The sequence below is a fragment of the Enhydra lutris genome, unplaced genomic scaffold (genome assembly GCF_002288905.1).
Source record: "Enhydra lutris kenyoni isolate GAN:26980312 unplaced genomic scaffold, ASM228890v2 scaffoldscaffold24, whole genome shotgun sequence".
NCBI lineage: Eukaryota > Metazoa > Chordata > Mammalia > Carnivora > Mustelidae > Enhydra > Enhydra lutris.
The window spans coordinates 21,698,833-21,715,136 of record NW_019154108.1 but is presented as its reverse complement, the minus strand read 5'-3'; the positions used below and the strand labels follow the sequence as shown (position 1 = coordinate 21,715,136).

The window sequence follows — 16,304 nt, the reverse complement described above, 5'->3', positions numbered from 1 at the left end:
GGCAGCTTGCCAAGAATGGCTTTTCTGATTATTGTTACAGTCCCATAGGGCCCTGCAACACAAGCCCCTCTGACCACTGGGTCCAGGCATTCAAGAGGTGTCCCTTGTGTGGACCATGCTTGCCTGTCAGCTTTAATGAGGCAATGGGAGAGTACTTGGGGTGGGGCATGCCTGCAGCTTTAGCAAGGCAGGTGAAGAATGCTGGGGGACAGAGCACCACCCTCCCCACCTCTACTTTAGCAAGGCAGCGGGAGTTTGCTGTGTCTGCACACATCAGCTTTTACTAGCAAGGTGGAGGGAGAGTGCAAAACTGTTGACAGACAGCACCTCTGTCCTGGAGAAAGTCCCTACCAGTCCCTGTCCCTCTGGCAGATGCTTTCAAATTAACAAATGAATTTCCTTCACATATAGTCTAGTCTAGGCACTTTTCAAATTTTTGGACTAGGCAGCAGAGTAAGTAAGTCTGCTTGTGAGTCATTTAAAAGTAGTATCTCAGATCCTGACAGTCCTTTGGATCTATTGGATGTAAGCTCCATTGGTTTCCAAAGCCAGACATTTTTTTTTAAAGATTTTATTTATTTATTTGACAGAGATCAAAGGTAGGCAGAGAGGCAGGCAGAGAGAGAGAGAGAGGAGGAAGCAGGCTCCCTGCTGAGCAGAGAGCCTGATGCGGGGCTCGATCCCAAGACCCTGAGATCATGACCTGAGCCGAAGGCAGAGGCTTAACCCTCTGAGCCACCCAGGTGCCCCCAAAGCCAGACATTTTATGGCTTGTCTCTCCAGTACAGGTCCCAAGGGTCAGAATGCCTGATAGAGGGCACAAGCCCCATGTTCCTCAGGGAGAAGCTGCAGACTTGTAAGATCCCTCCCTATAGTGAGTTGGTATGATATGGTTTTTAGCAAGATTGTGTCTCTGCCTCTCCTCCCCATCTGTTGCCCTTTTACCCTTTGTTGTGGAGGAGCAGTTCAGCTAATTTTCAAACCTTTTTCAGAGGGAACTGTTCCATACATGGCAGTAGATTTGGTGTGTCTGTGGGAGGAGGTGAGTACAGGATCTCCTCACAGTACTGTTTTGGACCACCCCTGCCCACATATCTACTTTAAATGCCTTCATTATCTTATTGGGGCCAGTAACTAACTAAAATGAAAATCTGATTATGTCACTACTCTCTTAAAACTCTTCAAAGATCTCCCATTGGTTTAAAGCAAAAATAAAACCATTATTATTACTTAAATGCATTCTACTCCCTGGTCTCCTCTAATACGACCTCATCCTGCTCTGTTCTTCAGTCCAGTGGCTTGCTGTCAGGTCCTCCAGAAGTATCATGCTCCTTTACTTTAAGCTCTTTGCCCACACAAATCTCTGGAATACTGTTTTCTTCCATTAATTCACTCGTTTAACTCCTATGTATTCTTCAGAGATCTGCTCAAATGCTTTCTCTATGAATTACCTAATACCTAAAGTCTTACCACATTATCTGTTCTTATACTTCATATTTTCTCTTAAAGTTACTCATTACAGCTTACAATTAAACTTCTATATGATGATGCGATAAATGACTATCTCCTTGCTGTATGTTTTAAGGCTTCATAATGAATCTCTCACTAGCATGAATGTATAAGATTAGTTCCATTGGATTTGGAATAGGAATAATAAATGAGCAGATACCCATCATTTTTACTGGGGAAAGAACTCAATACATCCTTCATTACTGAAAACTTACTACAAGCAAAATTCAAGTCCACATTAGTCAACTACCTTGATTCTAGTAGCAAAATCTATTGATTCAGAATTTTAAATGGATCATTTAGATTATCTAAGTGTGAAATAAATCAATCACTCTATCTATCTATCCAGAAATATGTAATGAGGTACATTTATATGCCAGGAATTATACTCAGATTGAAGGATATAGAAGGGAACTTATTCAGACTGAGTCTCTGCCATCTTAAAGCTTATAAACCGGTTAAGATTTTTTAAAGACTTATTGCACTTAGGTTTATGTAGATACGATTTTATCTTAATCTTATTGTATGGTATATTGGAGATACTCCGAGTCAGTAATGATGAACACCGTTCATTCACTCACAAGACACCAGTTTTTCAGTATTTAAAATAGGCATAAATTGAAATAATAAAAATATCAACAAATACATTAAAATTATCATTGTTAAGGTTATTAGTCTTTAATGAATTCCATTCTTCAAATCAAAATATTAAGATAAACTCAAAAACTCTAAGGAAGACATATTATTTTGATAAATTTTCTCTAAAATCTGTCCAACAGGAAAATCTACAATTCAGAAAGAAGAATGTGATAGTTCTGGGAAGATCCATGTAGATTTCACATTTGGGGCTCAACAATATTTATACTTACCTTAAGGTTTCCTTGGGCAGTGTTAATAGGTTGGCCATCTTTTAACCATGTGATAGATGGATTTGGAATGCCATTGGCGATGCACTGCAAGGTGATAGGCTTGTATTTCACTATGGCTCTCTCAGAAAGGCCTGAGGATTTGATTGTTGGAGGAACTAAATTTAAGAAAGGAAGGAAGGAAGGAAGGAAGGAAGGAAAGCGGGAAGGGACGGAAGGACAGAGTGAGGGAGGGAGAGAACACAAACCATAATCAGTGGGATCAAGTACTTAAAAATCTGGATATAAGAACCCGAAACTTTAAAATTTAGAAAATTCTTATTTTAAGAAACAATGAAATAGTTTTATCCCATGCATTTAATTTACAGTTTTCTGCAATTTTACATGATTTATTTCTTAAGTATAGATCTCTAATTCTCCAAAGAAGAAGTAGTGTTTATGGCAACTACAATCCACATGTTTCGCTTATAACTTTTGTTATGTTTCCCCAATCTGTTATGATCCTTTCTCTAGTACTACCTCATTCAATCAGGGTGAGTTTCCTCTACCTGTATTTATACTGCATGACTCTTTGACCCCAGCAAGGCTGACTGAATACAGAATGGGAACATGATTTAAGCTGGACCTGCCAGATTCCCTCCCTCAGCAATTGGAATTGAGACTGAGAAACAGGGTTAGCTATATTTCATCACAGGATTGAAAACGCAGAAAAAAAAGTCTGCATGGACAGAGGGGAAAAATGTTGATGTTCATATAAACCTCCACTAGAGCTTCTAAAGGGCTCCCCAGTTTCTCATTGCTGTCCCTCCCTTCCCAAGGTCAGCAGGAAAGTGAGACACATAATACCCTGGCCAAGGGTTGTCTCTGTCATCGCACTAATGGTTCTGAGTCTTCTGTGCTAGTTCTGTGAATACCCCTATCTACCCTGGATCCTGCATAACATCTTAGCCCCCATTTCTGGAAACTACTTTATTCACACTCCCTCCTGTTCTGGCTAACCCTGGAGAGCTGACACAAGCCCTTTACTTGGAATTCGCTGCCTGCCTATCCTATCTAATTTGGTCTCATTCCTCAAACCTACGTAGAATTCTATTTAGAATACACTTCCTAACATTTGAAGTGTTTATATTAATTTACATAGGTCTCTTGGTTAAGTCTCAGTAAAGTGCTTTAAGATTAATCTGTTATTTTTTAACATCCTTTATATTCACATCCTTTATATTGCTTTCCACAACTCAAGAATTATCTAGATTCCTGAGCTAGCATCTGAGTTAAATAATGACAGAATACACAAATTAATTTTAAATATAATGCTCATGTCCCTTCTTCAGCATACCATGAATAGTAACTTCAAATTCCTTCTTGTGGTCACCAGCAATGTTTGTTGCCACACAGCGATAAAGGCCCGTATCTGATACTTGAGCCTGGGTAATAACCAATTTGCGTCCATTTAGTAGAATCTTGAATCCATCCCTTTCATCAATTATCTGGCCATCCTTTAGCCACCTATAGAAACAAGGCAAAAAGAAGTCTGGAGATGTATTTTAAATAACTTAGTTCCTAAAAGATATGTGTGTGTGTGTGTGTGTGTGTGTGTGTGTGCGTGCGTGCGCATATCTTAGAGGAACTAGATTTATCTATATATTAAATGTTTCTACACATACATAGAGGAACTAGATTTATCTATATATTAAATGTTTCTACACATACATAGATATGTAAATTCTCAACTGCGTATTTGCCTAATTCTCTGTTTGCCCACTCTGTAAAATGAACTATAATGTGGGAAAGAAAAAAGTAAACCTGGCCAACACAGAAGTTAGCATAGTGTTGGAACCCCAGTAGCTCTGTGTTTTCTTCATTCTTCTATTTATGTTGAGAAAACAGAGGGAAGTATCCCTATAGTATTCACTTCAAATGTTTAAATAACATTAACCAGCAAAGAGAATACATTCCTAAAATATCTGCAAAATAAAACCCTGAAATCATAGAGCATATTTTTACATTTCTTAGGAGTTATCATTTTCCATTTTACTTTGTAATTGTATAGTAGCATATTTTATTCTTTTAGTTGACTAACTGTTCCTTTGCATGTCTTGCACCTTGGAAATGAAGGTAAGTATTCACGAAATGCTTTGTGAACGACGGAATGAGAAAAAAGAACTGGTAAACACGTATGCATGGTGGCTTCCTCTATTTTCCTAATAATGTCCAGTACATTTCTTTTTGTTGTGTGCCTCAAGAAGATCTGACAGATACTGCTTATTAGTCTGTCTCTATGAACTGAAAATGTCATTTCCAGGAGGATAAATGGAATTCCTCTAGTTGAACAGATTGAAAGGCCATGTGATTATTAAGCAAAATTTGCCTTTGTATATAGAGTATGTCTTTTTAAAAGAGGAACATGAAAAATGTAACTTTATATGGCCACCTTTTAATTTCACAGAAATTTTTTCAAGATAGACCGAAAACACTCAAATAAAGAAGTGGGAGGTATTTAGAAGACATACCAAAACCCTTACATGATAGTTGGTGTGGGAGAGCCTGTCACTTGACAATCTAGCTCCAATAAGTTATTAATCATCACAATGAAGTAAGATGTTTCGTCTCCTCCTTCTATAGCTGGTGGCACTAGAAAACAACAGAGATGTAACATAGAAAGAAATGTATGTACACCAGAAAAAATACACCACTGTTTTAAGCAATACTAAGTTGCAGTTCAGTAGGCTGACAAGTATCCTAGGAATCTGATACACGAAGGGGATTTGAAATGTAAAATATATTTTATCATACACACTTGCTAAGATCAATGAATGTATCTTTGACATGCTGTGGATTTTTCTCAATTAATCTAGCACATTGGTACTGCTGCTACCATCTCAATATAAAGGTGGTTCATATTTTATGTTGCTTATTTTCATAATAAGAAGAGAAGAGAACCTCAAAAACTGGACCTCTGCTTAAAAAGCCTTCAATTTACAGAGAAATGGAGACTAAAAACATTGCAAGACGACTTCCTAAGGCCCAGAGACTATTTCCTGCACTAGACGTAGCGTAGTGCTCATGACAGAGGACCATGTTTTCACTCACTGCAATCAGACATCGTCATAGATGTAGAACATATCGGTGCACTGAAAAATACAAAGTGTACCTATCAAAATCAGTGGAATATTTATGTGGGTACTTAGCTCTTGGGATTCTGGTAATAAATCCACCACTTAGTAATGTGCAGTCCAGAGTTGAACAGATAACTGAACTTTCTCTAAGACTGTTTTATTGTTCTACGACCAAAAAAGCATTTAATAAAATGGTCAGGTTTTGCTGTGAACCTGGAATCCAGAAGGTGGCACCCTTATTTACCTAAGACATCAACTTCGTATTTGATTTCCTTTTCTCCTGCCACACTGGTAGCCACACATACATACTGTCCCCGATCAGCTTCTAAGACTCTCCTGATTTCTAGTTTCTTCCCACCAGCTTCTGTACGGATGTTGTCACTGGGTTTCACAGGTACACCATCTTTTAACCAGGTGAGGACTGGAGGTGGGTTCCCCGTGGCTTTACACTCTAGGGTCAGCGAATGAGCAATAACCACTTGCTTATTCAGAGGCACAGCCAAGTCACCTTCAATCATTGGAGGAACTAGGTAGAAAAAAGTAATATTTCAGGCATCTTTGAAATCCTAATGAAATAAAGGGGATTTTGTTTTCATGTAATTTGACCATAGAAACTAGCTACATGTCTGTCTCCTTCAAGGCTATTAAGGAACAAATTTCTTGGGTTAGCTGATCTGCAGCTATCCTAATTATTGTGGGATACTTTGTACTGTGTCTGGCTTACAAAGGGGAAATAGTAGAGAAGGATCTTAGTCCTAACAACTACTTTGCCTTCTCCATAAAAACCAAATGGTCTAGATGCTCCGTGTGCCATGGGCAAATGGTTGGCAAATGAATGGGCCACTTCTTGCTAACTGTAGCTTTTTAAAAGATTTTTCTAAATCATGGGACAATTCTGTCAATTCCTATCCATGCATTTTGAAAATAATGAAACCCTCTAGGATATTATTAGTGAGTGAATTAGACATTGGCATATTAAAAAGCATAGACAGAAAGGCATATGGTGAAATCACATATTATTTCCTTACCGTAGACATCCACATGGAATGATTTTTCAGCAGTTCCAGCAACATTGGTGGCATGACACGTATATGTTGCTGAATCAGAGAACTGTGCTCGAGGGATATGAAGAAATTGTCCTTTATCAATATAAAGTGTTTGGGAGCTGGAAATGATTGGTTGGCCATCCTTATACCAAGAAATAGCAGGCATCGGCAGTCCCCGCGTTTCACATTCCAGTTTAATTATGCTGTTGATCAATGCTGAAATTTCTGTGGTGACATTCCCTCCTTTAATACTAGGTGGAACTGTAAAGAATTTCAGAACAGAAACAGGTTTTCTAAGCCTTAGCATCTGCATCAAATTCTTGTATGCTGCAGATGTTTAAACAATGCATTTAAAGTATTTAGGAATTAAAGACAATTAGGAAGTCAATGATTTATCTACTGATAATAAATTGCCTGTCTTTTCAATCTTTATCACCTTCCTCTTGGGTTTCAGATTTCAGTTAAAGCAAAAAGTCAGAGTTTAGTTTCAGGGGTTCATTTAAGTCCAATAGACCATAAGACAGTAACTAAGAAAGTTATGTTTAACAAACAAAGCAAAACAAAATATAACCCCACTTAAAGCAGATGGGATACATTTGACATCAGCCCAAGGGAACAAAAATGTCAGATGTGGGACCACTGCATGCCCTCTTCCCACAAAGTACTAAAAGGTCTAAGTGCCTTCAGAACCAGCTACTGGAAATAGCTGTGGAAGCTTTAACTTTTGCTTCTTACTGGGTTTTGTTTTGTTGTTGTTGGGCTTTCTTGGGGTTTTGTTTGTTTGTTTGTTTTAGCTTCCAAGAGTTCATTCACTCAACTTTATTCATCTAATTGGCTACATGTGTATCTTCCATAATTCAGCAACCACTTTCCTGGCCACTCACACCACATGAGAACTCTGCTCTTGGAAAAATAACTCAAACGGCTCAGTCCCTGCTACAACTTCTGACTGTGGTCATTCCAGGATTGCGCTATAATTGCGAAAGGTTAAAAGAAATCCAGTGGCATGTGCCCGAATTGGGAGTGCCTTAATATTATCTTATTAAACCCTGATTTTAGAATAAGATATGTTATAGAATGTATTCCTTATGGCTGGGCTAGGGTTATTTGTTTCAGGAGGACGATCACAGAGGTAAAATAACTTTCTCATCAGATCAGATCAAAGGCACACATTATCAGCATGACTTCTCATGATGATGTTAAACTCGACTAGTAATCTGGTTGCAGTCGCTTTTGCTAGGTTTCTTCACTGTAAAGTGCTCTCCTTTTCCCCTTTTTTGGGGAAGTAATCACTCTTTCCAGCCCATACATATGGGGTGGGGAGTTATGTTCTACTTCTTGAGAGAATACGTACATAATTTATTTGGAATTATTCTCTATAATATTGTTTCTCCTCCCCAATTTATTCACTTATTCAACAATTTATTTATATCATATGAACTCATGGAAACTTATTTTATCCTTTGGGTTATAATCTAATATTACCTTATTTAATTTGTTGTTCAAATTGTTTCAGTTTTGACCAGTGGAAACTATTTCTTTGGTTCCTGTTCCTTTGACATATCCATGTCATTTGACTACTTTGATACTTTCTTACTTTCTGACCTATTCATGTGGCAGGCTCATCTTGTCTATTTCCTGCCCCAGCCTTAGGATTAATCATTTCTCTAAGAAGCCCTGGTCCCTTTTAGTAGAAAAGGATTTTAGAAAATAGATCTGGGTGCTGAATAGAGTACCTTAATATTTTCTAATAATCATTTTTAGAACTAGCTCACAGTGACAAACACTCACCTGCTTATTTTTTTTTTTTTTTTTGGTCACACATAACTTAAGGAAAGATCTACTATACTATGAAGTGAACATGGTGATGGAATAATTTTCTTATAAAGTGGCTTAATATATAGCTCAGGGAAACCAACTATGGTTCACGGGCAAGGCATGGAGATGCTGAGCTAAAAATACTTTTTACATTTTTAAATGGTTGGGAAAAAAATAAAAATAATACTAATAATATTTTGTGACATGTGAAAATTATATGAAATTCAAACAAGTGTATAAAATTTTATTGGGATATAGACACACTCATTTGTTTACAGATTGTCTATGGTTATTTTCTCTCTCTAATAACTGAGTTAGGGTAGTTGTAAAAAATAGCAAATACATATTCTTATTGCTTCTCACTGCTGCTCAGCTCACCATAAATTTAAGTGACAGTTATAACTCAATAAAATTTCAAGTTGCCATGCAAATCACCATACTATGATATTTTATTTCATTTTTATTATCAGCGCATACTTCTCATGTCAAAAGAAGGAAGGAAAAGAAGACTTTAATGCATCACATTTTTAAAGCATGACACAGTGTGGATTATTATGTTATAAATCAAGTGGCAAAGCATTGTTGTTTTCTAGTTGTAATAACTCTATAGCTGTTCTGAAAGATTACAATATACACTAACACCACTACACTAAGCAGTTGTCACGTTACTTCCAATTCAAAACAACAGTTGGAAAAATTAGAAAATGTAAAATGGACTGACTCATAATAGAACTTCTTCACAAAAACAAAAAGTCAAAATGAGGTTACAATCAAAATAAGTTTCTCAGTGGTTCATATGTTCACCAGGCAAGAAAAGCCATTTACCGATAGTAATTTAATTAAAATCAGGGATGATTACAGTCAGTAGTCATAGAAATGTGTCCAGAGAAATCTTAAGTCTTTGTTTAAGATTATGGGCCTTTCCATGAGAATCATTGCTTGAAGAGTAGAGAACGCTGGGAATAACATTGACAGTTAATTTTTAAAGGCAAATTTTCTGAATAATATTCTTGGCCCCTGATAAATTAGGAGATGTTACTGATACTGCTTTTTGTTTGAGGAATCAAGGCCAAGTTTGAAGAAACTGAAGAATTAATCTCTAAGAATAGTCTGCATGGAATGACTACAGACAAAAATATTTTCAAAGAAGTTAAAAAACAAAACACGAATTCATTACAACCTGAAGTGGAATCTGCTAAGATACGGTGCCACTGATGGTGGTAAAAATATGTGTAGGGCAGGAAAAGGCTTAGATAAATTTACAAAGCTAATTAAAAGGTAAGGTTTTAGGGGTGGTGGCTCAGTCATTAAGTGCCTGCCTTAGGCTCAGGTTATGATCCCAGGGTCCTGGGATCAAGCCCCACATCAGGGTCCCTCTCCCATTCCCCCCGCTTCTGTTTCCTCCCTCGCATCTGTCTCTCTGCCAAATAAATAAATAACATTTTTTTAAAAAAATGTAAGATTTTAAAAGTCTCTACTCCTTGCATTATTTATCAGCAAGCCCCCTGTGTAAAATATTCATATGTTAATAAACAGAAGTATCCATGGGATCTTTTATCTTCCCTTATGGACTTCAACATCATCAGTTCTATGAATTTTCCTACAAGTAGAAACTGAATATAAAGACTTGCCCTACCTCCTACCATAGAGCAACTCAGTGCCTTAATGGTGGTAAATATATTTTAATTTTTTGAGCTCAGGGCTGAGACTATTTTTTTCTGAATGAAAAGAATTGTCCTCAAACATTATTCTTGAATATCAATGAATGATTTGGGAAATTAGTTTTGCTATAAACTTGATAATGTTTCCTAACAATTCAGCCTAAAATTACTAGACCAAAACAGCATTTAAATGCAAAACTTAGGGGCACCTGGCTCAGTCATTAAGCTTCTGCCTTAGGCTCAGGTTATGATCCCAGTGTTTTGGGATCAAGCCCCACATTGGGCTCCCTGCTCAGAGAGAGGGATGCCTGCTTCTCCCTCTCCCACTCCCCTGCTTGTATTCCCTCTCTCACTGTGTCTCTCTGTCAAATAAATAAATAAAATCTTTTAAAAAAATTTAAAAAGTAAATGCAAAACTTAAACTAAGGTGTCATTTTGCTTGAATCACAATTAATGTCAAGTTGCTTTATAAATTTCCCATGCTGTAAACAAAACTGAGATCTCCATTCCCTGTAGGGAATTCACTGTGGATATATTTTTTATGCTCAAATTTCAGTTTCAGCAATGTTTGTCAGACCTTGATGCAAATACAAAGGAAGTTTCTACATTCAAAGTTCAGTTCTCTCTGACAATGAGGACCTTCCATTCAACTTTCAATTGGAATTATTTAATCTGTGGTATGGTATGCTAAAAATTAATTATCAAGAGAATATAAGAGAATTCTATAAATGTCTTCAAAGCAATGGATATGGTCAATTAAAATGATATGTTCGCAATCTTATATTGGTATTTTACAGTACATATCTGCATGGAAAGACATTTTCCAAGGTAAAATACATAAGATTTCATTACAGATCAGCATTAACAGATGAATATTTGCAATCAATTTTGACCTTCAATTAATTAAAATTTATCCCCTCCCCAAAGAATTCCATTCTTCTCATTAGTACGCTTATACTATTAAAAAATTATATATTTTTAAATTACCAGAAAAAAGAATTTCATCAATAGACAATAGGTAGAAATTTATTTCTATTTGATATATAAGTACTGATAAAATATCCTTGATTTTGTCTCATGGTCTGCAAAATCCAAAATATTTACTATCTTGCCCTTTATAAAAAAGGTTTGGGGCACCTGGGTGGCTCAGTCAGTTGGGCAACTGCCTTCGGCTCAGGTCATGGTCCCGGAGTCCTGGGATTGAGTCCCACATCTGGCTCCCAGCTCTGCAGAGAGCCTGCTTCTCCCTCTGACCTTCTCCCCTCTCATGTTCTCACTCCCTCTCTCAAATAAATAAATAAAATCTTAAAAAAAAAAAAATCTTAAAAAAAGGTTTGCCAAATCCAAGATAACTAATTAATACAAATTCAAGCCACCATTGTGAAATCTTAAGGAAGAGCATTTTATTCAGATTTAAAATTTTAATTTGGTTTTGAGGCTACTTATGTCACATGTTAATCTAGAAACACATATCAAACTTCTGGCTCAAGTTGCCTAAATCAGCTGGCAATTAGTTAGATGCTACACTAATGAAAATAAGAATGTAGGTTTAAATAAGTCCCTATTCTCCATGATTGTTTTACAAAGGCATAATATCATTGCACCGAAAAGGAGCTATTTTTTAAAAATCTGCATTAATGAAATTGAGAAAAATTACTCAAAGAACATTTCTTTTTTCTCAAGGAACATTTCTGATTGACATCAGAACAACACACCATCTACAGCTGAAATTTGTCGCATAAATAAATGTCACTTCCTATTTCAATTTAATTCATATATGCTTTTCTGAGAACTTCTGTCTGAGGGAAGTTGTTCTAGATAAAGGTTATGAATAAACTGCACATTAAAATGCACTGCACATATGTAGTCAAAGACTTTTGGACTTTGGAGAGAGGATCTCAGACTTCCTAAACTCAAACATGGACCTCAGGTTAAATATCTTTGCCTCAGAACTAACAGCTGTCAGTTTACACAATCTCCCCATAGGATATTAAAAGCTCTTTTATTTCCTTCCTTCTTTCACATCTTTCCCCCTCCTCTTCCTCGCCATCTCTTACTTTTCCACTCTCATTTTTTTCTCCATTTCTTTCCTTATTCAGACACCACATGCATTTCTGCCTTTCAAGTACATCACCTGTTCTGCCCTCATGTTAATACGTAAATAAGAAAAACAAATGAATCAATCAATTGTGGTGTGAAGCACATTCTCAGTCAGAAATCTACATAAATATTCCTCACAGTTAGTCCAATTATGGTGTCTGTTTCATTCATTCTTAGGAATAAAAGCACTTTCGTAAGTGAAATAACATAAGCTTTAGATTACCCACTTGGAAGTGCAGACAAGCTTGAGAGAAAAGAAATGCACTATTCCTGAATTATAATACTCAGAACTTCACAGTGTTATAATGCCTTTCATCTCAGACAGTCCTACAAAATTTAATCACTATAGATCCCTCTCTTCTAGGTGCTTGAGGGCACCATACAGAGTGAACGAGAGGATCTGAAATACAAGAACCCAAGTCCTATGGAAATAGCTGTCTCACTGAATCACCAAAATGTATTCATCATAGACCTCGGCAATAATACAACAACACAGAGAAGACTACTCAAAAGCTTAGGGGAAAATTTGCACCTATTATTTAAATGTCTGGTCCTGGTAGGAGGCCAGGAGTAGCAATAACACTTTTGTTTAACTTGGATTCAGGATTGCCAATCTTTCAGTAATGTTACTCTTTTTTGGAAGGCATGTCTTTTCATGACTGACTTCTTCCAAGGTTTCTATTTATAGATAGAAATGGTTTAAAAGCATGCGTTAAATAAAATCTCTTTGATTCAAGAGAGCTATTCAAATTTTATATGAAGACACTAACACTAGAAAAGGGAAATTTCAAATTCAGTGAAGTTATATAAAAATCAAGCTAGTAAGACAATACAATCACCAAGTAAATAATGAAAAACAAATAATTATTTATTAAACTCTTACTATAAGCCAGGTAACCCAATAAGGTGTCTAGCTTTTGATCCTCACAATAATAGTATTAAGTAGGTGCTATTATTATCCCCATTTTACAGATGAGGAAACTGAAGATCAAAGGGCTGGGTAATGTGTCCAAAGTCACAAAGCTAGTGAATGGCACAAGCTGGATCTCAACTCTCCTACCTGTCTCAGAAGCACAAGTTCTTATTAATGACTAGACCAGTGTTATCCAGTAGAAATATAATGCTACAATACAACAAAAACTTACGATGTACCATATGCTGGCTAACTCAACATAATAAAAAAAAATAATAAAAATTAGTAAAACAAAAAAATAAAATTAAAAAAAGAAATATAATGCTAACCATATATATAATACAAGTTTTTCTAGTGGCCTTGTTAAAAAAATTTGAATATAAACAGAGGAAATCGGTTTTCATAATGTATTTTACTTAGCCCAGTATATACAAAATACCATCATTTCAGATGTTATCAATATAAAAGTATTAATTAGATATCTTATATTATATTTTCATATTAAGTCTTTGCTATCTGGTCTATATTTTGTACTTATAGCTTGTGTCAGTTTGGACTAGCCACATTTCCAGGGCTCAAGACCCTCCTGTGGCTAGTGGTTACCATATTAGACAGTGTATCACTAGACCATTCTTTCATTCAGCAAACATTTCTTGAGCGCTACCATGTATCAAAGTAGGGAACCAGCAAAACAAGGCCCCCTGCTCTTGTGAAGTTTAGCTTCCTTGGACACAAACAGCAAGTAGGTAAATAAACCCAGAATTAAGCAGTAACTTACCAGACAGTAATATGTGCTATGAAGAAAATAAACTCGGACAATATAATAGTGATTGGGTGATTGCTTGGATTGGGAAGATCCTGTAAAGAGGTGAGATTGCTAAAGTATCTAAAATTTCTTGAGTATCATGCACTCTGGACAGACAGAAATTAGTGCAATAAGTAGAACCACAATAAGCATGACCAGCCTACTGAGTTCTGTTCCTTTCTATTGGGTAATTCTTTCTGCCTGAAATGTAATGTTCTTGTGCCTTCCTATGACTCTAAGTGTTTAAAAAAGAAAAAAAATGGGAATTCATCCTCCTCAGGGGATATTGGGACTTTTAGTGAAATGAGGGCTAAGTCTTCTGGTGGGGATTTAGCTGGGAGAGAACAGCAGCACAAACATAAGGCATTTAAAATATCTTCTTGTAGTCAGAATAAAGGCCAAGATGGTAGGAAAAGAGAAGAGTTGAATGGTTTGCATACCACTGGCTTCATTCAATTCATGCATCTCAACTCTTTTTAGAGGTTGTTTTTTTTTTTCTTTTAACCCTTTTAAAGATATAGACATTTGGTTTATTACCTATTAATCAATTAAGAAATACCTTCCTTCCTGAGCAACATCAACTGAAAATCGACAGAACTCTCAAAGAAATCCTTACTTCATGACAAAATGCACTAAAACCGAATGCAATGTTCTAGTCTAAAACACAAAAGACAGGCTCTTTCTTTTAAAGTAAGTAACATTCCAAATTATTCAGCATTGAATAAAAGAACATTTAACATTAAATTCTTCTTTTCAACTTTTTTTTTGAAAGAGAGAGCGCACACAGCTGCGTGCACAATCTCATGACCCTGAGATCAAGACTTGAGCCAAAATAAAGAAGCGGACACTTAGCTGATTGACCCACCTAGGTGCTCCCTCCCATTTCAATTTATAGTGAGAATTGATAATAACAAAAAGCATAAGAAAACCACACTTACTATAGACAGTCAGTTTTATATCCTTCGCTTGTTTGCCAGCCTCACTGGACGCAGCACACTGGTAGCGCCCTTTGTCACTTCTTCGTGCATTCTTTAAATGCAGAACTTGTCCTCTGTCTAGAAGTTCAATGTTAGGATCTTCTAAAAATAAAGGCCTAGAAAAAATAAATTTTATCCTGTGGGTCCATTTTCATTTCATTTCATTTTCCTGTTTCCTCTCTTGTTGGTCACAACTTAAAAAGTCTACATACTTTACTTATACGTAGTTGCACACTTTATTCTATACAATCCAAATCTCTTCTCTTTGCTACTTAAGTCTTAGACAGCTGCTCTCAATACCCATAATAATACTCGAACTGTGACCATGTTGTGAAAAATAAGTTCTCACAAATAATACAGATTACTGCAGCCATGTCAGTGTGGACAAACCTCAGTAGCCCTGGAACGTGAAGTCTGGGGAATATCTACTCCTCTTCTGTGATTGTTTCTTTTTCTACCTCTAGAGAACCAGCCTAAGTATTCATCATGTCATAAAAATTTTCTTTTCTCATAATTCAAACAGTTCCATGTAAAGGCAAAATTATCTCTGCATTTGAGTCTTGCATTTTTCATTTTTTATTCTTAGTTATAGGGCACAATATTTAGTGTATAATAAATTTGAGTTTTCTATGTTTTTAACCTCTGTGTTTCTAAAATAAATTCACAGCATTTATAAAGTCATATAATTCATAAGAATGAAAGGTATTATAAGACTTTGAGACCAGCTTTGAACAATATTATTCAAAACAATATTGTTTTTCCTTCATGTTCATTTAATAATATCTACGTGTTTAAAATAACTGAAAGGGAGAACATCCGCAAGCATTTTCACATCTACTTCCTATCAGTCAGACCCTTGCAACAAATAGAGAAAGGGTACTCACTTGCCATCCTTGAACCAGTGAATAACGGGGAAGGGTGTGCCTTTGACTTGGCATTCAAGGGTGATATCACGGTTGAGGACAACAGAGACTTCATTTGGAGAGCCAGCACCTATTATGGTGGGTGGGACTTGAACAAAGACATTTTGTCGTGAAAATCTATGATTTCCCAAAAAGAGTGGAGGGAGGAAGAATAGATTATTTTTTATCTCTACAATATTTCAATAAGATTTTAATATATTTAAATTTAGCATTTGGGTGGGTCCACAGATATAATATAAAAGGTATTATTGTGTGATATTTTATTTTTAATATTAAAATCTTATTTCTGTTTGATATGCTCCTAAGACATTCAAGTCAAGATACTGCGGAGATGAGATATATATTCTTAGAGCTCACAGAAGAAGTCTGAGCTGGAAATAAAAATTTGGGAGTCATCAGTATACAGAATTCAAAGTAAATGAATGCGAAGAGAAATCATGCCAATACGACTAATGATAAAAAAAATTAGTTTGTTTTTCATAGCCTGTATGTAAATATAATAAGAATACTTTTGGTAGAGGAAATGCAAAGTATTTCAGTCTCTGAGTAGACTAATGAGAGGGATTATTT

The 16,304-nt window shown here is 36.1% G+C and overlaps 1 protein-coding gene across 1 annotated transcript in view; it reads right to left on the bottom strand.

Annotated features, from left to right (window-relative positions):
* Nucleotides 1-16,304, bottom strand: part of LOC111150763 (hemicentin 1) — a 471,859-nt gene that overhangs the window by 185,397 nt on the left and 270,158 nt on the right. The window contains exons 29-35 of the mRNA XM_022508355.1: nucleotides 15,696-15,822; nucleotides 14,773-14,927; nucleotides 6,520-6,798; nucleotides 5,736-6,017; nucleotides 4,898-5,006; nucleotides 3,712-3,881; nucleotides 2,379-2,533 (exon numbers count right to left, since the gene is read on the bottom strand). Coding sequence (XP_022364063.1) covers nucleotides 2,379-2,533; nucleotides 3,712-3,881; nucleotides 4,898-5,006; nucleotides 5,736-6,017; nucleotides 6,520-6,798; nucleotides 14,773-14,927; nucleotides 15,696-15,822 — 1,277 coding nt within the window. The remainder of the gene's footprint in view (nucleotides 1-2,378; nucleotides 2,534-3,711; nucleotides 3,882-4,897; nucleotides 5,007-5,735; nucleotides 6,018-6,519; nucleotides 6,799-14,772; nucleotides 14,928-15,695; nucleotides 15,823-16,304) is intronic.